At 40.1% G+C, this 22,032-nt stretch overlaps 3 protein-coding genes across 6 annotated transcripts; 2 read left to right on the top strand and 1 right to left on the bottom strand.

Moving 5' to 3' along the window:
• Positions 1–153: 153 nt before the first annotated feature.
• On the top strand, positions 154–7,335 carry DIO1 (iodothyronine deiodinase 1). The gene is made up of 4 exons (XM_083619518.1): positions 154–619; positions 2,551–2,694; positions 3,511–3,710; positions 4,848–7,335. The coding sequence occupies exons 1-4, from the start codon at positions 169–171 to the stop codon at positions 4,911–4,913; spliced, it is 861 nt and encodes a 286-aa protein (XP_083475644.1). The 5' UTR covers positions 154–168; the 3' UTR covers positions 4,914–7,335.
• A 568-nt stretch (positions 7,336–7,903) lies between these two features.
• IFT25 (intraflagellar transport 25) lies at positions 7,904–12,095 on the bottom strand. Its single transcript, XM_083619523.1, has 5 exons — positions 11,957–12,095; positions 10,869–10,975; positions 9,926–9,994; positions 9,114–9,157; positions 7,904–8,109 (listed from the first exon to the last, which is right to left on the bottom strand). Exons 1-5 carry the CDS (start codon positions 12,052–12,054, stop codon positions 7,990–7,992), a joined length of 438 nt encoding a protein of 145 aa, XP_083475649.1. The 5' UTR covers positions 12,055–12,095; the 3' UTR covers positions 7,904–7,989.
• A 108-nt stretch (positions 12,096–12,203) lies between these two features.
• LRRC42 (leucine rich repeat containing 42) lies at positions 12,204–20,576 on the top strand. 4 transcript variants are annotated; one of them, XM_083619481.1, is made up of 8 exons: positions 12,204–12,346; positions 14,294–14,772; positions 16,354–16,485; positions 16,734–16,852; positions 18,494–18,582; positions 18,766–18,879; positions 19,334–19,418; positions 20,307–20,576. In XM_083619481.1, exons 2-8 carry the CDS (start codon positions 14,309–14,311, stop codon positions 20,531–20,533), a joined length of 1,230 nt encoding a protein of 409 aa, XP_083475607.1. In that variant the 5' UTR covers positions 12,204–12,346; positions 14,294–14,308; the 3' UTR covers positions 20,534–20,576. The 4 variants fall into 4 exon arrangements, with proteins under 4 accessions (XP_083475607.1, XP_083475610.1, XP_083475608.1 ...); XM_083619484.1 differs by lacking the exon at positions 12,204–12,346 and adding an exon at positions 12,400–12,538; XM_083619482.1 differs by lacking the exon at positions 12,204–12,346 and adding an exon at positions 13,159–13,306.
• The last annotated feature ends 1,456 nt before the right edge of the window (positions 20,577–22,032 follow it).

Genomic DNA, 22,032 nt, shown 5'->3' with positions numbered 1-22,032 from the left:
CTAAAATGTGATCCTGGTTCTGAATCTTCCAGCAGTAATAATTGGTGCACCGAAATACTATTGGAACAAGTACAAACCCTACAGCACAGCAGAAGGGATACACCCTTGATTCCTGGAAACTGCAAATTATTTATTCTGATTAACATTTCATTTACCGTAACCTTTAGAATGGCAGTTGGTGAGCCAATAGCAGAAGTCTTGCATATGCATGTTCAAAAGCTAAGCTACTTCATCTACTTTCCCCCTCTCTCAACTTTGCACAACACAGCAGTCTCTCATTCTGGCAAGATGTTCAAAATCAGGACATTTGTGCAAAAACTCTGGATTCTCTTTGAAGTGTGCTTCTTTACGGCTGTTGGTAAAATCTGCTTGATCTTATTCCCAGCTACCACGAAGAGATATATTTTGAAACAAGGGGGAAAGAGCAGCATGGCAAGAAACCCCAGTTTCGACTATGAAAACTGGGGTCCAACTTTCTTCAGTTTCCAGTACTTACTCTTTGTCTTGAAAGTCAGATGGCAAAGGCTAGAAGACGAAGTGTTTCAAGGCTGTCCTGCTCCTAACACCCCTCTAGTAGATTTTAGAGGGGAAATACGTCACATACTGGACTTCATGCATGGTAAGTTGAATATTTTTAAAGGTCTCCTGGTATTTGTTAACACAAACTGCTGTTTGGCAACTCATTTCAAAACATGGTTTCTGATTCTGTACTGTTAGCTTATCGTGAACCATGGTTTGACAATTTAGACACCACATTAAACAATAATTAAGTGGGTGGGTGTGCAGCCTGAATTGAGCCAGAGCATATTTAGAAAATTGGGGAAGGTTACAAAAGGCACAAAACAACTCAGGCCAGATATAACTATCTGGAATTAACTGTGAACAAATTGGGTGGTGAAATGGCAAGGTCTTTCCTTCATGTGCATATTAATGACTTGAGAAGAACTCCAGCAGCAGATCTCAGACTCTCTTCTCCCTGGTCAGATCCAGACCATACATTCAAAGCACATAACTTCCCTCAAAGAATTATGGGGACTGGTAAGGGTGTAAGGAATTGTAGTTCTGGCAAGAGGGAGGAGAGAAAATGACAGTTTCCGGTAACCATATGCTTTGAAAATGCATTGAATTTCTTTTAAGTACATGATGTGGGTCTAGAAAAGAGACAGTGATTACTAAAGCTCCAGGTTGCCCAAATGTACTGTCAGGACAAAGAACAAACACAAAACACACTTTGCTCTCTCTTACAACATACTCTTCAATCATTAAGCTGCACTTTCTAATAAATAACTGCACTGTCTTTAAAATGCACAGAAAAGTCAAAACATGCATATGCACATTCTCAAAACTTACACTGTATGGTCTGCGCATTCTTGGTTGTCGAGTATGACTGAGGCAAAATGTGTTTTGGAATAAGAACCAAAGAAAGATATTTCATAGACTGTCATGAAAGGGTGATACTGTTATGTACAGTGGTACCTCAGGTTAAGTATTTAATTCGTTCCGGAGGTCCGTTCTTAACCTGAAACTATTCTTAACCTGAAGCACCACTTTAGCCTATGGGGCCTCCTGCTGCTGCCGCGCCTCCAGAGCACAATTTCTGTTCTCATCCTGAAACAAAGTTCTTAACCTGAGGTACTATTTTTGGGTTAACGGAGTCTGTAACCTGAAGCGTATGTAACCTGAAGCTATGTAACCCGAGGTACCACTGTACTGAAGTTCTCACCCTGAGCCAGCAGGGGGATACTGTAGATAGTTTTCACTCAGGTCCACATATGCAAATAAGGAATTGAAAGTGACGTTCAGTGATTGGATAGTTACAGAAAGTTGTTACTGTTGCATTGTAGTGGAGCTCTATATAAGCAGGATGGCTGAACCCTTCAGTTCTGGCCTGCCCTGTGAATAAACAAGAGCTGTTTGAAGAATCTCTGTGTCGTCTGATATGTTCACCCACAACTTATCAGATACCATGAAGATCATAATGGCTAGCTCAGTCAGTAGAGCATGAGACGCTTAATCTCAGGGTCATGGGTTCAAGCCTCACATTGGTGAAAAGATTCCTGCATTTCTGGGGTTGGACAAGATGACCCTTGTGGTCCTTTCCACCTCTTCAGTTATATAATTCTATGAGGTTGTAGGTGGCCCATTTGAGTTGCAGGATAAATGGAAGCACCCTTAGCATACTGGAAAGTGTATGTGTGGAATCCGGCATAGAGCTAAGGCAATTGTTCCATCCCCTTCTCCTCCCCCTCCCCCATTAAATGCATTCTATGGGTTTCCCTAACCCAATGGAACAGATTTGCGGAGGGTGCAGGGTTTGCACAGAGGAGCAGAGGAAGTCCCATTGTGCAAGCAGAAATCCTTGCTGTAATGGGATACATTAGTAGAATGCCATCCTGCTTGTCTCCCAAGGTTTGAGTTCCCATAGGATCAAATATTAGATGTCCTGCGTGTACAAGGAATGTGGCAGAACTCTTTACTTACTTTTTAAGGAAAACACTAGAATTATAGTAAGTTTCATTACACTTTGAAGACTGCTTATGTCTGTTGCAGAAACGAGGCCTTTGGTCTTGGCATTTGGAAGCTGTACCTGACCTTCATTTATGTTCAAATTCGGCGAATTCAAGAAGCTCATCGAAGACTTCAGATTTGCAGCAGATTTCCTTATAATCTACATTGAAGAAGCTCATGCCTCAGGTAAAGTAAGATTACTATGGGTAATTTCTACACACATTCACACATCCCTCTCTATCCTCTATCCAGTTAAGCAAAAACACTCAAGGAGGGTACAAATCAGGGCTGGTGAGGAGCATGGCTGAGGAGGGCGTATCACTTGGGGATAGTTTTAAGGGTAAGATAGAGAGGCCTGCAAGGCCACATTTGCCCTCACCCCTGGGCCTCAGGTGCCCCATTACTGTCATAGCATATAGACAGTAACTAAACTACTATAGCATATTTTAAATTCAGGAACAGGGAACAAGTGATCCTCCAGATGTTGTTGGATTCCTACTCCCATCAGTCATAGCCAGCCATGGTCAATGGTCAGGGATGATGGGAGTTGTAGTCCAACAATATCTGGAAGGTCACAGATTCCCTGTATCTGTTTTGTTAATTTCTTAAAAGGGATTAGAAGATGCAAGAAAGTGCTTGTATACATCTAAATATGTTAACCTTTTGGTCTCAGTATTAGCCACAACCATTTTAAAAATGAGGACTTAAATACTTTGGGTGGTATTCAACTAAGTTTCACTGAGAATGCACCCACTGAAATTAATAAACATGGCAAAGTTAGGTTCAATAATTTTAATAGATCTACTCCAAATAAAACTTAGGTTGAATACCACCTTTTGCCAAGTTTGCCTCATTTATAAATCAGTAAAAACTGGATTAAAATACAAATTTTATTATCCAACTTAATACTCCGACATACAATTCTACAATTCTGAAGGTTATTAATAAATGTTGCTATGACTAGATGCTATATGATTAGCCTAATCATGCTGTTTGCTTTAGATGGATGGGCTTTTAAGAACAATATTGCAATTAAAAGTCATCAAACCCTCCAAGATCGTATCCAGGCTGCACAGGTCCTACTGAAAGAGAATCCCTCATGTCCAGTGGTTGTAGACACAATGGAGAACCTAAGCAGTTCCAAGTATGCAGCTCTACCAGAAAGGCTTTATGTCCTTCAAAAAGGAAATACTATCTACAAGGTAATAAAAATGTTATTAGTTTGGTAGGACCCTTGCAATCAGCACAGCATGTATCACAACATGATAGTTGGTCTGGGTAGCCTGAGTGCCTTAGATCATATTATTAAGAAAAAGTACGGAATAATTCCTACCCTTGTGTGAGTCAACCAAGAACCTTCTCATGAAAGTGGAGACTACATCCATTGCATTGTCTTCTTTTAGAGTTAACGTGGAATCCGCCTTGACTTAGCAGGCCTCCTGAATTTACCTATCTGTTTCTAAATGTCATTAACTTTACCAAGATTTGATCCTATGAGAACTGCAACTTGAATCTCCTTAAAGAGAAAGAGATACAGTAGTCTACTGCAGGGGTAACCTGCGTAGTGCCTTCAAGAAAAGACTCCAGAAGTTTTACTCCAGCAGTTTTAGTCCAACAAAATCTGGAGGGCACCCTGTTAGCTACGCTGGCAACTACATTGTGTTTCTCTCTCATGCTTGTATAGTTGCAAAATATGCATTACATGTAAATATGTGCAAAGAAATGTGTGAAGGAAATCAGGTTTGGAGGGTTGCCATTCTGAGCTGAGCAGACTAGAGATAAAGGGGTGTTTAACCCTCTTCCAGCTTAAGGTTTCCAAACCTAGTTCCTTTCCTCCTTGCCCTGTGGGATTCCATGGACTTGTTTGTAAGGATGAACAAGCACCTGGGACCTTGTGGGAGAAAAAGCAGTTTGGGAGTGACTTGAACCTGAAGGAAATGCAGGAGGGCGATGTGTCTGCTTATCTGTTCAGAACAACAGCTGTCCAAGTCTGCTTTTCTTAACAAAAAAACACAGCATGCATTTATTTAGTTCCTTGAATTTATTTCTCACCCTTTCTCCCAGTGTAATCACTTGTGTAATTTTGCCTCTCATCTCACATGAGATGGAAAACAATAGCTTAGTTGGGAGATACAGTATTTGTATAATTGCAAACCATTTTGAATTCTATATTTGACATCTAATTGTTAAATAATTAGCTGATGCCAAATATTGTCTCACTAAATACTTTTCATGAAGATGAGGAATATCCGTAATTAATTGCATCACTTTTGTACAACCTGCATCCTCCTCCCTAGAAATTGCTCAGAGACATAATAATGGTATTTCTCCTTTTACAGGGTGGAGTGGGACCCTGGAATTATCACCCAGAAGAGGTACGTGAAGTCTTGGAAAAGCTGCTTTAGAACTATAAAACAGGCCTAATAACAATCTCGTATGTGAACAATACAGTAACATCATAGTCTGTTGATTAAAGGCTACATACAACCCATGAAGTAATCCCATTAGTGCATAGACTTCTGCCTGCACAATAGAACTTCCTCTCCCTTTCTTACCCTATAATATTTCGAGAGGGTCGCTCTGCCCTCTGGATGAGATTGCAGGGAGAAGGATGTTGGGAGGGGAAGTTCTAGTGTTCATGCAAGTCTTGGCGCTAACAGGAAAACTTCTTTGGATACAACCAATTCTTACTTTATTTTATAGATTTATTAGTCTTGTTTCTATTAATATTTGTCTATGATGGTCATAGCTTAAAACAAGTGGCTGTGACCTGATTTACACAAAAAAAAATATTAACAGAAACAATATATTAAATTATTATGATCAAACTGTCTCATACCATCTTTACAGGCTTGCTGTTTTTAAGTGTCATCGTTTGATATTGTCAAAAGGAGCAAAGGAGAAACACCAACTACAGAATGCTGGATGGTGGTGGTTGCATTGGTGAAAGACGGAGGCTTATTCCATAACAGATCACTTTAAGTTCTCTGTTTTCTAAGGCTGTATTGGATAGATAATATGCAGGAGAGATTTTGATGCCAGAAGATTCCTGAATATTCATCCAACTCAGACCATTGCTAGAACAAATGCCTTGGAAGGAATACTGTAATTTTAGGTGGATCTGTCCAGCTAGCAATGTTAGTGTACTAGTTAGTTGCTAGTGTGCAATTATAGCACACTATTTGTTGTTGTTGTTGTTGGGACGCAGGTGGCGCTGTGGGTTAAACCACTGAGCCTAGGACTTGCCGATCAGAAGGTCGGCGGTTCGAATCCCTGCAACGGGGTGAGCTCCCGTTGCTCGGTCCCTGCTCCTGCCAACCTAGCAGCTTGAAAGCACGTCAAAGTGCAAGTAGATAAATAGGTAGTGCTCCAGCGGGAAGGTAAACGGCGTTTCCGTGTGCTGCTCTGGTTCGCCAGAAGCAGCTTAGTCATGCTGGCCACATGACCCGGAAGCTGTACGCCAGCTCCCTTGGCCAATAAAGCAAGATGAGCGCCACAACCCCAGAGTCGGTCACGACTGGACCTAATGGTCAGGGGTCCCTTTACCTTTACCTTTATTTGTTGTTGTTAACACTACCTATGAATCTGTCTTCTTAAGATATTCCAAGCATTCCCAAGTATACAAATGTACCTGTTGAGATTATTTTATATTTGGCATAAAAAAACAAACCGGGAACCCCATGCCGTATGGAGTGCTTGGTTGAACATGCTGCCTTAGCCTGATAGGACCTGGACTCCAACAATATGTCGAGGGCTACAGGTTCTCCACCCTTGCCATAATTACCAAAATACACTTGAAATTCTCACCAGTTTCAAAAGCAGTATGGCATGTGATGTGAAAAGCTACTCTTTGAGAAACTGCAAGCTCAAAGGCCCTTTGTGTATCTGAGACTAGTCATATGGTCCTTTTGATCCTAACCATTACTTATCTGGGTCTTGCTTGGCCTACATGTGCATCACACCCAACCCTGATGATATGTTCTGTGCATATGGTAGAACAGTCATATAGGAGTAAAATGGACATTGTACCGTGTCTGGCTCTTTCCTATGAAAGCTGCTTGAATCTGAGTGCACATTTTTGCTGTTTTCAATCAAGGCTTCCAGTGACTTGGTATTCTGCAGAGTGGCAGAAAAGCAACCACATCACCTAAACAAAGTGAGAGCCTAACATGTTTTGGCAAACTGATGCTGGTAGTGTGTCAAAGGTCCCTTCATGAAGAACCACTTGTACAACAGGGTCCCGTTTGTTCATCCTTCTTCCTTCTCCCATATGGATTATGGTAATACATAGCCCATGTTTATGGGAGTATGTCCATACAAACAGTAAAACTGAAAGAAAAAAATTAATGGAAAGATCCAGCCCCATAGTCCCTTTGCTGATTGATAGAAAAGGCAGGCTCAGTTCTTCTACATCTTTTATTTGGGGAGGGGAGGGTTGCACGGTTTATGGTTTTATCCTTTCCTGCTGCTTTCCACCTTGCTTCACAATCTGGTCCACAGGATCTGGTCTATTGCTGTAAGTTTGGGAACTATGAATTTCATTGCTCTAATATGCTAGGAACGTAGAATTATTTACAACAGATCGATTGGAGGGAGATAGCTGTTGTGCTATTCACTTGGATTGATTGCTTTGTCAGTGCATGCCATTTGTTAATCAATATGCAAATCATATCCAATGGCTAAATATTTAATCGTATTTTGTATTCATTACTATATATTCTATTTTCTGTATGCGTTCTGTATCATTTATAATTCTATTTCACATCATCTCCAATTTTTCATCTCTATTGTTTATATATCAATAAACCAAGTAATTAGTTTCAGTTACATTCAGCAGTTTGTGATTTTTCTTGGGTGTTTATAATGTACTCCCTGTCCCCCTGGGTTGCTATCCTGAGCAAAATTGAACCTTGACTGGGATCCAATGGATGTAAGTGCATTGGTCAGGGTGTGCTCAGATGTTGATTTGATCTTTCTGTCAAGAAGCTTGAACTTCACATACTCATAAAAGGGGATATCAAAACTGTCAGGGATACTTCTGAAACAGATAGGTAAACATTTGTTCACAAGTGGTTCACTCCACTTTGAATGCTCTGACAGTACTGTAAAATTTCTTTGTGCCAGAGGACCTCTTGATGCATAACAGTGGCTAACACTCCAGCACTGAAGTGGCCAAAATGCGGGGAATATTTCAAATAGTCTCAGATTAATGGAGGTTGTCCGGAATGTCTCTCAAATGGGGTCAGGACATGATTGAATAGGAGCTCTCCATTTATAAACTTAGATTAAGGAAGTGATGAGTTCTACTGGAACAGAGGTATCATATTTACTACATAGTTTAACAGAATTTACCAACAACAAAAAAGTCTGTGACAAAGATATACAAAAGACACAGTTTAGAAAACATACTTTAATGCTTGGATTACATAATCTATAATACAAATATCAGTACAATATTTATACAGTTGTGATTGCAGCACATTAAGTTTGGTTTTCACTATCTTGTGTTATTCCTTCTGCTATCACCCTATGAACTGACACAAAAGCATCAAAGCCAGACAAAATAATGAATCGCAAGTATGTCGCTTGGAGCTCAGGAAACTGCCAAAAAGAAATAATAATAATAACAACATCAATAGTTATAGAACTATGGGCACAATTCAGTGCAAGTGAAGCATTTTTCAATGGCAATAATTTCAATGTGAGAGATTTAAGAGCTTTTTTAATTTACAAAAACTGAAATCAATATGACTTGAAATCACTTAGTTTTAGATGAAATGTATTCTGTAGTTGTTTGATACTCAGCATGGGAATACTTAGTTAATTGAAAAATAAACCATTGTATGCTAGAAAGAATCCGAATCTAAATCTTGCTATACTAAAGACGTAGTATAAAACTCCCCAAATTACACTCAGGTTACAGGAGTGAGCTGATGACAGGTATGGTCAAGATCAGGCTACTAAGTAAATTTCAGATTGATTTTTTAAAATTTGATCTGAATCAGTGTTCCTCTATATTACTGCTTTTTGCTTAATATTTAAGAGGCTTGGGAATTTAGCAAACTATGGTGATAGAAGTTGTATCATGAGAAATTACTACACATTTAGTGTTAAGATATAGCTATAGATATAATTATGACTCTTCCTTTTCACACATATACACATATAATACAGTTAATGTAAAAAATGATGAATATTGACAATCCTGCACAGTACAGGGGGTGCAATCCTAAATACATTTACTGATGTGTAAGCTCCATTGAGCTTAATGGGACTTACTTCTTAGCAAACATTGCTTAGGATTGCACTGCAAATGTGCAAAAATACATAAACCAGTCAGTGTTCATAATCCCTAATGGTAACTGTCATCACTCAAAAATATAAAATACTTTGGTTCAGATATGGAACTGTCAAAGGCCTCTATGTTTTAGCAGTTAAATGTAACATAGGCATATATATATAATAGTAGGAACATGAAAACATTGCTTCAGATTTTATCAAGCTCCTACTAATGTCTACATTACCTTGCTGACTAAAGATTTCCCCACAAATTCATTATGCACTCTTTGCATACACTGCATTAATGCTAGATGGCACATACTTACCGAAAATTCTTCTGTTTGAAGTTCTCCTTCTTTATGTTGCAGCTCTGAACATTAAACAAACAAGCAGCACCTTAATATGTAACATGATGCTTGGATTCTGGATCTGAAAATTCACTGGAGCATAAAAACTCATAATCCTAGTAAAGATCTAAATTAACTCCAATAAAGTTAACACACTCTGTAGATGGTATGTCACAAGCTTCATTAGGGCCACAATGTAATCCACTTAAAAATAGTTTAAAATTAGCAACTTCTCCCATAATAATCTACCCAAGGTTATCAAAGACCCTTCAAAATGTACTATATTTTCACTGCTATATTATTTTTAAAAAATACTCTTAGACCAATTGCAGACATAGACAAAGGAAACATTTAATCGCTTCCCAGAAAAATATTGTCATGGAAGGTAAGAAATTACCATCTGGGTTCCAAATAGTAACAGATATTTATAGATCACTTTTGCTAAGTGCTCCAAGTACTTCATATACAATATCTGAATAATCATAGCAACCAACCAAGAAGGGGTAATATAAAATGCACTAAATTGTTCAATGAATGGCACAACACAAGTTATAAGCAGGCAACAGCAACAAGTCAGCATCTGAAAGTTGTGGAGAACCAGCCATCGGTTCCTTAGATATCACAGAAGTGTGTTTTGATCCTAGTCCTGCTTCGTATATGCAAACTTATTCCAAATGAGTTCAATAGGACTTCCTTCTAATAAGAGATATAGGATTGCGGCCTTAACTGATTTGTACATTAAATTGCAATCATCCTCCTAAGTAGAACTGTTACATCAAGTAAAGAATTACCTTTTTCAATGCATTCTTCAAAATCAACTGGATCTTTAGACACGCTTTTTTCAATCCGTAATGTCTGCACTAAGGACAGTGTTAAGAAAAGAAATCCTTGGTTAAGGCTGCCTAGTTTCACACAAAATTCATCGACAAAGTTGTACTTAGCCTTTACATTAGAATATTAATGTTCAATCATGCCTAAGATTTCATTAATTATGACAAATCACAGATAGTATCAGATACAGAACTGTTAAAAGACACAGAAAATCTAGGCTGAGTTGCATTTGGGAAGTATCTATAACCTTGTGATGAGTTGAATCCCCTCTGCATGTGAAAAACCCCCACAAGCGGTTGTACTTTATCCATTGTACTTTCATACACAAACTAGCACCCACATTCACAGTTTCCTACACAGCTGGCTCTAACCTATATAGAACTACAAGTGCAGAACCCTACACAAAACCTCACTGATTAGTGTTCCTCAGCTTTGCTAGTTGTGCGGGCCCCTGCTAGTTGCCAAATGTGCAGGTGGATAGGGCTGCTGTGAGAACCAATTTCCCACTCCCCACGCCGCCCCAAAAATGGGTGGATAGGTGGAGAGCTGCCTTCTGGCAGTAACCTCTGGAAGGCACTGAAAAAGGGCCTTCCAATGGTGGGCTGGGGCAGGGCTAAATCAGCCATAAATCTTATGGATACCAAGCCAGAATCATTGATGTCATGCAACAGCACTGGGACCTGGAGCTGGCACAGTGATCTAGTCCAATTTGGGCCTGATCATCTGCCTCTCCCCACCAACCGCTATGGCCACAAGAAGCAGGAATACAGATCCACTGCTACACAAAAGCCCACCAGCAGGAGGGAGGGCTTGGATTGTGCCCTAAAGCAAAAAGAACATATATTTTTGCAGGGAAAGGCGTTAATTCAGAAATTAAAACCATGCTGTATAACATCAACTTACCACAATAACACTGGATTGTGAGTTTGCTAATAGTTACACATTTATGAAAACAAATAATAAATTCCTGTGGAAACATCCCAGTTGTTGTCCAAAAGGTTTCAGATTTTCTGTTAAGAGAGAGTGAAATAACCTGTATGAATGCAAAATGTTAGAAATATATTGTAGATATATCTGTAACAGAGAAATTTTATTCAATTTACAATAATAAAGACATCCAACATTCCAATACCAATGTTGCATTTTAACATAGTAAACGTTAGCATTAACTATATTACTGTTTTCACCATATATTTGGAATTCTTCCATGATATTCTATGGAAGGTCCTTAAACAGTGGTATCAAGGACCTTAAATGATAGAGGGGGGGGAATCATATTATATTTTACATGGTACCAGAACAGGATTATAGATATGTTACACTTTTTGAGACAAGGTACAACTTAATATGAGGTGTTTTATATGTCATAATGACAAGCTAAATATAAATTAAAAATAATTAAGATTTACCCGTTAATATGTTAAACAAAAAAATCAAACCTTCAAATGACCTAGTCTCTCACCCCCAGCTAATGGACGTACCCATAAGACTCTAATTCTTTCAGCCTATATTCTACAGTATGGCAACCTATTACAACTATACTGTTATTTGAATGTGTGACACAAATGCGACAAAGAGTGCTTTTTTCCTGGGGGGGGCACAGGGGTACGAATACCCCTAAACATTTTGTGAATCTAAGTTTGGCCTCATTGAGGGGCAGTATTTCAATATGAGTAGGAAAATGAGAGTACCCCTAAACATTTGTTTTAGGGGGGGGACCACTGGCTACAAATACTATATTCTTCCATGACGCTCAAGTTCATATTTAAAAGCATTTCGGAAACCAAATGGATGGGTTTTACTTCCAACCCAAAGGAAATAATTATGCGAGTTGAGGATGTAAAAAACCATTCATTAACCTGGAAGCAAACCTTTTTATATATATACACCAAAAAGTGAACTTTAGTCCACGAAAGCTCATGATATATAATAGCAATAATCAGGCGCTACAAGGCGAGAGCCTGCTACTTTCATCAGGATCAAGACCTTACCCATCCGTGATATTTTCTGGCGGGTATTTTTCATCACTTGATGTTGCTTGAATCACATCGGTTCCTTCGGAGCTAAGGCAGTAGTCCGTGAATTTCATGTTTTCTCCACCCTCGGGAAAATTCGCTTCCTAAAAGGCCTCTTGCATCTACGGAGAAACGTTGCCCGGTTGCCTAGCAGCCCATCCCGACTCGAAGGGAAAACCCAGGAAGAGGCGTGACCAGCCATTTCTACCTCTGCTGCTTCCTGGTTGCTTTTGGCGCCATGTTTTCTGTCGTCTCCGGGGCAAAACGGATGGGTGATCCTAGGAAATAACGGAGAAATCCCTACCTAGGAGGCCGAAACCGGCGGCAGCAGCTGCTGCTGCAACGAGCATCCCGGCCCCTCAAAAGGTATCTAGGCAAATAATGGTGGAGCACGTGTTTTCTCTGACTCGGGGGACAGCTCTCGTGGAAAATGCGACTCCCCCCCGCAACCCACCAGAGAGGCACCTGAAAATTGTATGCTACAAATGCAGACAACAGTTCGAAGTTGTTGGTTTGGATCCAGACGAACAACGCAATCCTAATGGTGCCTACGCAGCAGTAAGTCCTAGGGAATCCAATGGGCCTTGCTCCCCAAGTAAGTGGGTTTAGGATTGCAGCCATCCTTGCGTTGAAATCAGGGTCTAAAGTTAGCCGCGGCGACTAACTGAAGCCCCACAGATTTCAGCGAAGGCTGCAATCCTAGGCACCCTTACCTGCTGAGAGCAAATCCTGGGTACGTCCATTGCTGCAGTAAGTCCCGCTGAGTTCATCGAGGCTTTACTTCTAAGTCGTGCATACATAAGAGGATTGCGCTGTTAAGAGGGACTCGTGTCGTCTGAATCCTACCATTATCCCTGTATTGCAACTTGCAGACGTAGGGCTGTGACAGCGGCATATCACACACACACCTCGCAGTCACAAACCTGAGCTGACTTGAGTGTGCAGCCAAACCAGCTCAAGTTAAATTCGCCAGCCCTTTCTTAAAGCCTCCCCCCGTGCAGCTTTCGTGCAATAGCATCGAGCTTTTTACCTCTCTAACTTCTGCAATCCTATGCATATGTCTACTTAGGTGTGAGCCCCACACCCCACCCCCGACCTCAGTGGCCTTGATGCCAAGTAAGGTAGGATTGCAGCCTGACCATACAAAATAATAGGAGACGAGACCCAAAATCACGCAGCTAATGGGAGGGTGTGACTCTCGTCTTCCTTCCTATATTTGTGGTCTTCGGGCGCGTTGCTTCCGAGACTCCTTCGGGCTCTGCGCCTGCATTCAGGAGAAGCCGCGCAGGTGTTGCCTCGTCGCCGAAAGCCCTCGAGGCTCCCAAGGTGCATATTGCCCGCTAGCCTGGAGGACTGAGGCCCCAGTGGCGCAGATTTTCCCCCTCCCCACCTCGGTAGTTTGTCTTTATTATGTCTATGGTCGCGAAACGGTCTGCGCGTTATGCAGCACGAGTTTGCGGAGTGGAGTTGTGAGCATTCTGCATTCAGACGTGCAGGACGAGACGGGGAAGTCTCCGGTGTCACGTATTTGAATGGCCCCCTCCCCCGCACTCCAAACAAAAACTCGTCGCGTTTAATAGAACTGGGAGAAAGGATTTAGCGCCCTCTCCCCAGTTAACTGAAGTGCAGGGAGCTTTTTGACTTGGAAGAATCTTTAAAAATATTGCATCACCCTTGCACACACACAGTACGGCGTGTGCTTTTGTTTTTAGTTCTTAGTTTTTAAATGTTTTGATTTTGTTTTTACTTGTGCTGTTTTGTTACTTTGCCGTTTGTGGTCTTGGGCTCCTTTGATGGGGATGGTAGGATAAAAATACATTATCCAGAATGTTTGGAAGGCATTCTTAGGGCATAATGTGGGTAGTAGAGATCCTGCTAGTGATCATGGGTGTGACTCCCTCAAGCTCAAAATTTGTTGGATTGTAGCCTTTAGAGGCTAGGGGTAGTGGTTGATTTCATTCTCTGCTCAGTCATAGATACAATCCTGTCTCTATTTTGGAGGATGCAACTCAAAATTCTGTGCAACCAAGGAGTGAGGAAAGAATGCCCAGCCACTTTGAAACAACAGCCTTTTCATCTCTTCCTATATATATTTTTTTCAAAGGGAGAGAATTCTGTCTCAAAGTATCCACTATGCCTAACCATATCAGCCACTGAGAACTTGTTTTTTGTTTGTTTGCTTGTTGTTTTGTTTTAAAAAGTGTAAACTCTAGCACATTTGTGACACTGTAGAAATCATACACGTAGACATTCCCCAGATTAAATCCCTTTTTGCTTTGTTTTATGCTTTACCTTGTTTGTTTCCTCTCTCAGAAACTTTAAAGAGGAATGTCATGCTATCTCTATGCGGAAAACTTTCCAGATAGAGGATCTGTCTACGTTCGGGAAAATGGACAGCTGTATAAGGCAAATCAAGCATCAGAAGGAGTAAACAACAGTGATCCAAAGCCAAGGCCTTCAAGACTCTTTTCCAAAGGATTTTCTGTTGAGCTCTGTGTGAATAGGGAAAATGACAATGGAAGGACAGATCACTTCATCTTCACTTACACAAAGAAGGGAAGTCTTCGCTATTCTGCCAAATCTCTCTTCAGCCTCGTTCTGAGTTACATTGCTGACAACATTCATCATGTTGATTCACTGGTTGACTTTCCAGAACAGATAGCCGAAAAGCTTTTCTATGCAGCAGATGCTAGACAGAAATTTACAGAACCAAGAACAGGACTCTGTGCTTTGCAAAAATTTATTGATGCTTATGGAAGTTTAGTGCTTCAGACTCTATGCTTGAAAAATGGGTAAGCATGCATAACTTGTTTATAGTAGCACATCTGCACCCCCATTAAAGGAGTCCTCAATAAAGTAGCAAATCACACTGCCTAGAGCTAAATTAAAAGGATACAAAGTGAATAAGGTAGAATACTGTTGTGTGGCCTGTTCTGGCTGTTCCTAGTGCTTCATAGCATTTGAATTTGGAACATAAACCACTTTACTTAGGTTTGGAAAGGCATCCAACTAAAAACTTTATTTTATCTTTTTTATTGTTTTGGCAGCTTTACCTTTTTCTGTATGGAATAATGGAGCAATAGCATTGCTTTACACCTTACAAATAAGATTCGGTATTGGCCTTTAAATGTAAATCCTTTTATCTTTCCTAAGTGCAATTAGTTGAAAATAAGCTTTATTGAACATTGCTTCCAAACAACTAAATTTAGGCTCAGATTATTAGTGTGGTTCTTTGTACTCTTCACAGCAAATCTAGGAATGAATACTGGCTTCTTCTTCATAGTCTTATCTGCACCAAATATATTTTTCCTAGAAGAGATGCTCTTTTACAACTTTCTGTTATATATATGGTTTACTAGGACTGTTACTGTTTCTTGTATCGGGCTTTCTCATAGCTGATTATTTAGCACAGGGGCAGGGAACCTTAGGCTTGGGGGCCAAATGCCCTCTTCCTGTCTGGCCTCTCCCCAGATCACCTCCCTCACCAGTTCTGCTTTGCACTCCCCTCAGATATTTTTTGCTTGAGTGGAATGTGTCCCTGAATTCTGATGATGTTTCTTGCTTGCTTGGATGGGGGATAGAAAGGGATGTGTGAGCATGTGTAGGAACTAGCCTACTGGTTGTTGTTGTTGTTTAGTCATTTAGTCGTGTCCGACTCTTCGTGACCCCATGGACCAGAGCACGCCAGGCACTCCTGTCTTCCACTGCCTCCCGCAGTTTGCTCAGACTCATGTTTGTAGCTTCGAGAACACTGTCCAACCATCTCGTCCTCTGTCGTCCCCTTCTCCTTGTGCCCTCCATCTTTCCCAACATCAGGGTTTTTTACAGGGAGTCCTCTCTTCTCATGAGGTGGCCAAAGTATTGGAGCCTCAGCTTCAGGATCTGTCCTTCCAGTGAGCATTCAGGGCTGATTTCCTTAAGAATGGATACGTTTGATCTCCTTGCAGTCCATGGGACTCTCAAGAGTCTCCTCCAGCACCATAATTCAAAAGCATCAATTCTTCGGCGATCAGCCTTCTAGCCTACTGGTACAAAGGCAAAATCCATATTGGGAGCTCTGCCCAGTTTTCCCTCTGGCCCACCCATTCTTAGGAGGCTGCTCATGAGGAATTGTGTCTGTTGGTGCTGATAAAGGTTCCTCACTCCAGGTTTACTGTAGAATAGAGCATAATCAGAAACAGAATATTGGATCAGGGCATTGAGGAGATTCTTGGTTGCTTTGTAAAATACATATATATCTATCTCAACTGGACTAAAGTAATTTCATAGGCATTTCCCCCATTGACAGAGTTGGTTGGTGGTGCTAAATCTATGGGAATGAAAGAAACTGGACAAGGGTGCAGAATCTTACAGTTGTGTTTGCTCTTTTACAGTTACCTAGTTATTTCTGAAAAACTTGAAGAAATTAAATCTTTCCGGGATCTGACATGCTTGGATTTGTCCTTCTGTAAACTTGGAGATGAGCATGAGCTGCTAGACCATATCACCAACAGGACACTATCTAGGTACCAGTTTGCTGCAGAGGAAGTGAACATTTGCTTTGTTGTTCAAAGAACTGTAGCAATATAAATCAGTCTTAAATGCAGAAAGTCTGAAACTCAGCAAATTTTACTCATTGTATATCTCACAGCTGGCTTAGTTTTAGAACTTTCCTTTTGGCTTTGCAAAACTCCCATCTACTTACCAAAACAATATGTAAATTTTATTAAATAAATAAATAAATGTATAATTGTAGCTTTTACATTTACCTTAGTTTAACTCGGCTTCTCCTGAAAGATAACTGCTTGTCAGATGCTGGTCTTCGCAAAATGACAGCGCCTGTCCGAGTGATGAAAAGGGGCCTTGAAAATCTCTCAGTATTGGATTTGTCTTGTAAGTATAGCTTCAGGTTGGAAACAGGGTATATGCATTGTAATCCAACATTCATCCTTGCCAATTTCAGAAGAATTTAATAAATAAAAATTAATCACTATTGAGTACCCATTACAAGAGAGACATAGAAACCAGAATAGCTGCTGTTCAATATTGTTGATTAAAACCAGCTGCTGTCCAGTTTACACAAGAGATGGTCAAAATGTGCTGTGTATTCTGCAACAGAAATAGGCAATTTTGTATTGCACAGTTTAATATGGAAACCATACATTTTAGTAGCTGTTGTATGGGCTGACCCTGAGGCTGTAATCCTAGATTTACATCATAGCAAATATCTGATATAGTTCCATGTCAGCTACCAGAACCCAGCCCTGGACTGGATATAGCTTTGAGCTACTTCTTTGATAAACCATTTGAAACAAAGGTAGTGATTGCATGGGAGGCTCTGTTATGTAGAGCTTAGAAAGGCTGAGTTGTATATGGTTGTGGAAGGGTTAGTTTGCACAGATTGCTTTGCACATCAAAAGGAGGCCCAAAGTAATTTAGAATAACAGAATTCAAAATGCATAAATTCAACAAAACAATACAAAACATAAAACATTGAGTGTTCATTCAAAGAAAATGTAATTAAAACAGCACAAAATAACCACTACGTTCATACAGGATCACCACCAATTGCCACCAAAGGCTTGGGGGCATAAAACCATTTTCACTTCATACCAGAAAGATGACCGTCGTCTTTTCTGCCTAGACTTTAGACACAATGAGTCTGTGGTTTGGGAGAGTTTCGGGTGAAAGATTACTATGTACTATTAGAACTTGGTTTTCATCCAAGTGTGCATAACCCTATTACAGGTGGTGACCATTTAGGCGCATCCATTTGACGTGTGACCACTGATGTGCGGGTCCTTATGGACCTGAAAGAAGGCAGAATGGGGGCTGGGTGGAAAGGGGCAAGTTTATATGCACTCCACTGATGTATATGGGGACCTGGAAAGGAACCCCAATGCGAAACGATTGCTGCCTGTATTACAAACTAAGGTACTGGATATCATTAACATTGACTTTCCATATTGACTTAACCATTAGTACCTGTTTTATATTGTAGGCATTTATGTATTTTTTTATTTTCTTCCAGTCCCTGGGAACTAACAAACCATATCTAGATATTAGGGTAGAGCCGTGTTTACCAGAAAAAAACCAATTAACTTTTTACCACCCCTACTTATGTAAAGTACCGTATTTTTTGCTCTACAAGACTCACTTTTTCCCTCCTAAAAAGTAAGGGGAAATGTGTGTGTGTCTTATGGAGCGAATGCAGGTTGCGCAGCTATCCCAGAAGCCAGAACAGCAAGAGGGATTGCTGCTTTCACTGCGCAGCAATACCGCTTGCTGTTCTGGCTTCTGAGATTCAGAATATTTTTTTTCTTGTTTTCCTCCTCCAAAAAAAAACTTGTGGTCTGGTGCGTCTTATAGAACAAAAAATACGGGTATATGCAGATTTATTCTGAATTACTGGGCTGTATCTATACTACAAACAGTCCTTTTGCTTAATCCACTTTATCATTTACGTGCAACTTGAAACTATTTTGTAATTTAGCTTAATTTTAGATTTAATACAATATTCTTGATTTTATATAGGTAATCCAGGAATCACCCGTTTGGGACTCAGGTATCTGCTTCCTTTCAAAAAGCTGAATTGTTTGGATCTTTCTGGAACTTGCCTCAAGGTGAACATATTTTTCTGCTCTGCTGAATATCTGGAGCATTTTTAGCACAGAAATGAAATGCAACTCATGTTATATTTACCGCAGTTTCAAAGAAAAGTCAAAAATTTGTCTTTCTATAAAGTCAGACTTTGGTTGACAATTATTTCTTTAAGGGGATTTGTTTTGGTTTTTCTTTTTACCTAGGACACAAATGATGTTGTTTGTTGGATCCAGACACAAATAGGTCTCGTTCATTCAGAGGTGCCCTTGAAAGAATTTGATCATAATAGCTGCAAGACAGAGGGATGGGCAGAGCAGGTATGCTTTAATGTACCTTCTTGAACTATTTCTTGACTTCATATAGCAAGCATCTTCCTATGTGGTAAAAAGTGATTTTCCTGTGTGGTAAAAAGGGGGGATTTTCTAAATGACTCAGAACCTAGAGAATTACCTCTCTATCTCCCTATCTGCCTTCCTCTCATTAATACTCCATTAGTAGATTAAGGCTTGTATACGCTTTTTAACAGAACTTTAGTTTTCCTTTTTAAGACTGTGTGAGTTGTTATGCAAACTCCATATGGCTCAGTCAACTGTATATCACTCAGCACTGGCTGAATACTGTTGAATCACAGGGGAACTGCCATACATTAACAAACAACACTTGAAAAACTGTAAACTCATATTCACACTGAATGTCAAGTTATAGTGGTGACCTATTAGCTTTGAATAAGTGAATAAGCCTACTGAAACTTTTTTGCAATTCTTTTCTCAGACCATCTTGCAATGGGAGCATGCAGTGCAAGAAGCAATTAAACCACAAGAAAGCCTGAAATCTCGAACTGCAGCTCAACTTTTCTGTAAGCAACTTGCATGAAGATACAAATTTCTAAACTTGGATTAGAGCTAGAGTGCATTTTTGTAAACTGAGCTAAAGATGATTTAAGCACCGCTGGAAAACAGCAAATGCAAGTGGAGCTTTCCACAGAGTCACCCCTGACCCCTCATGGTAGCTCCAAGAACTGAAGAGGCTAGCTGGTTTTGAAACATGAGCAGTGGCTTGTGTCTTTGACCGTAGGAGCTTATAGCTGCAGACAAAGAAAGTAGCATTATCGCTATGCTTCTCTGTGGTCAGAGCAAAGCACTTAGACCTTAGCAATTAATTAGAAATAGGTTAGGAGAGAATTAAAAAGACAGCTGAAAATATTCAATTTGTAACATGTAATACTCGATCATTTAAGTATAAAGGCCTAGATTTTGTCATGCTAGTAACATGCAGCTACATTCAGAATTCCGTGTAACATTGCTTCTGCAAATGTGTTCTTTTGCATAGAAGCTGCAGGTAACCTCCACCATCACCACATTTATGTTCTATTTTAAAATGATAGGAGAGGTCACAATAGCAATTCTTGAGAAGCTTTGAACCCTTAAAATATTTTGACTACAGTCATACCTTGGTTTTCGAACAGCTTAGTTCTCAAACATTTTGGATCCTGAAAGCCGCAAACCCAGAAGTGACTGTTCCAGTTTACAAACTATTTTTGGAAGCAGTGCTTTGGTTTCTGAATGTTTTGGAAGTCAAACGGATTTCCAGAACGGATTCCGTTTGACTTCCAAGGTACGATTGTATTTGGAAACTGCCTCTTTAGGTTAACTCTTCTGTTAGTGCAACTGACCCAAACTGAACAGTGCAAAATTAAGCTATATTCAAAATTATGTGAAGTTACTTCATAAAATTTGTCTTGCAGATGGAAAAAGAGCCAGGACAGAAGAACCTCTTGAAATAGAGACTTCTGAGAACCTGCAATTCTACAGGCCAAGAGCAGAAATGTTAAATTTACCTGTACTAATAGGGAAGAGCGAAGAATTACAGAAGAAGAAAAAGAGAGCTTCAGCTGAGCACAAAGAACAGCGTTTTAAATCAAAGCAGCTGAGCTTTTCAGTGGCAGACTGGGACTTACTAAATTCTTACTGAGTATGAGTTGCATGCGAATAAACACTTTTAAAAGAAAAAAAAATGGCACAGCTGAATTTTCTGCTTTCCATCAAAACAGACAGTGTCCTCAAAAAAAGCAGTGACTTTTCCATTTCTGAATTAATCAGAGAAAACAACTGATGACATTTCAACTAATGCCTAATGTGGGATAGATTAAATTTTGGTGAGCACCCTCCACTGTTTCATTTCCAAAGGGCTCATTTACAAAAGGACAACACATGTTTAGCTATAAACCCTAAGGTTTGAGAAACTGCTTGAGGTAGTGTTAGATATGAGCCTCTTAGTGGTGACTGATCTTGAGTGACTTTTTCTCTTACAAGCAAGTCATCGCTATGTGTTTGTCCTTGTATTTTGTGTGCCGTAGTCAAAGGAACAGTGTGAGACTTAACCACAGATAATAGGATTTAACAAAATAAACATAGAAGTCGAGGAATTAAACAATAAAAGCCGGTAGTATAAATACACCCACAATATGTTTTAAATATTTTATCCTTTTTGAAGTGGAATATCTGTTTGAACTGATTTTGATTGTTCAGAACACACCCAAACCACTGTTGACTCTTGTACATTATAAACAAACTGGGTATTAGTTGTCATGCTTAAACATGTTTCGGTGGTTTCAACTAGTGAACACCAAAGGTACACAAAACGCTACACATTTTCCGGCATAAAGTATTTCAAAATAGAGTAATACCATGTGGCTTGACTAATCATAGGTTACATCTGATTTACAAAGTGGGTGCTTTTTTTTCCTCTCCAAGCTGTAGGCCTCAGTTGCCATAGCCTATGTTCATCTAGGTGTGCTGTAGCCTTTTGGTTGGACCAGCAGGATCTCTGGATGTCCATTTCATAGGCACACATAGGTATAGGAGTCAGACAATGAGCCTACAGCATGCTAATTTGGAGTGGATGAAAGGGAAGAAATGAACAGAGTAGTCAGCAGTGTGTGAGGGAAAGTTGAGAAAATACAGAAACAAGGCAAAAGGGACTGAACAAGAGAAGCAATTTCTAAGGAAGGGTCAGATTGCCCTACTTGCCAGCTGATTCTGCCAAACTCTGCCATCATTTTGTGGCTGGCTCTGCCGTTGTATTGTGAGTGGTGGGCCTCATCAATTTTCAGCCCTTAGGTGGGTCCTGCTAAAGAGGAAGTTTGAGAAGCCCTGACTTGGGGACCTAATCATGTTAAAGAAATTTTCACAGTTATATCCAGACTTTCCCCCTGCAATCCCAGGCTGATATTTTATCAACCCTGTGAAGTAGGTTAACCTGTAAGTAGTTAGCTCAAGATCAGTCACAGTGGGGATTTGAGCCTGACTTGTTTCTGTTGCCTTGTAGATCTGAAGGAAGTAAATTTGGAATACTGTACTATACTATATAGGGACATGGGTGGCGCTGTGGGTTAAACCACAGAGCCTAGGACTTGCTGATCAGAAGGTCGGCGGTTTGAATCCCTGCGATGGGGTGAGCTCCCGTTGCTC

This window comes from Podarcis filfolensis (genome assembly GCF_964270895.1).
Source record: "Podarcis filfolensis genome assembly, chromosome: 6".
NCBI lineage: Eukaryota > Metazoa > Chordata > Lepidosauria > Squamata > Lacertidae > Podarcis > Podarcis filfolensis.
This window is presented reverse-complemented; position numbering and strand designations above follow the sequence as displayed.

Bases quoted from the DNA above. Each gene is read 5' to 3' on its own strand.
- IFT25 (XM_083619523.1), bottom strand. From the start codon at position 12,054: ATGAAATTCACGGACTACTGCCTTAGCTCCGAAGGAACCGATGTGATT. The intron at 10,976-11,956 runs GTAAGGTCTTGA...CTCTCTTAACAG, and splicing joins CCAGAAAATATCACGGATGG to AAAATCTGAAACCTTTTGGA. The intron at 9,995-10,868 runs GTAAGTTGATGT...CACTGTCCTTAG, and splicing joins CACAATCCAGTGTTATTGTG to TGCAGACATTACGGATTGAA.
- LRRC42 (XM_083619481.1), top strand. From the start codon at position 14,309: ATGTCATGCTATCTCTATGCGGAAAACTTTCCAGATAGAGGATCTGTC. The intron at 16,486-16,733 runs GTACCAGTTTGC...CATTTACCTTAG, and splicing joins ACCAACAGGACACTATCTAG to TTTAACTCGGCTTCTCCTGA. The intron at 16,853-18,493 runs GTAAGTATAGCT...GATTTTATATAG, and splicing joins CTCAGTATTGGATTTGTCTT to GTAATCCAGGAATCACCCGT.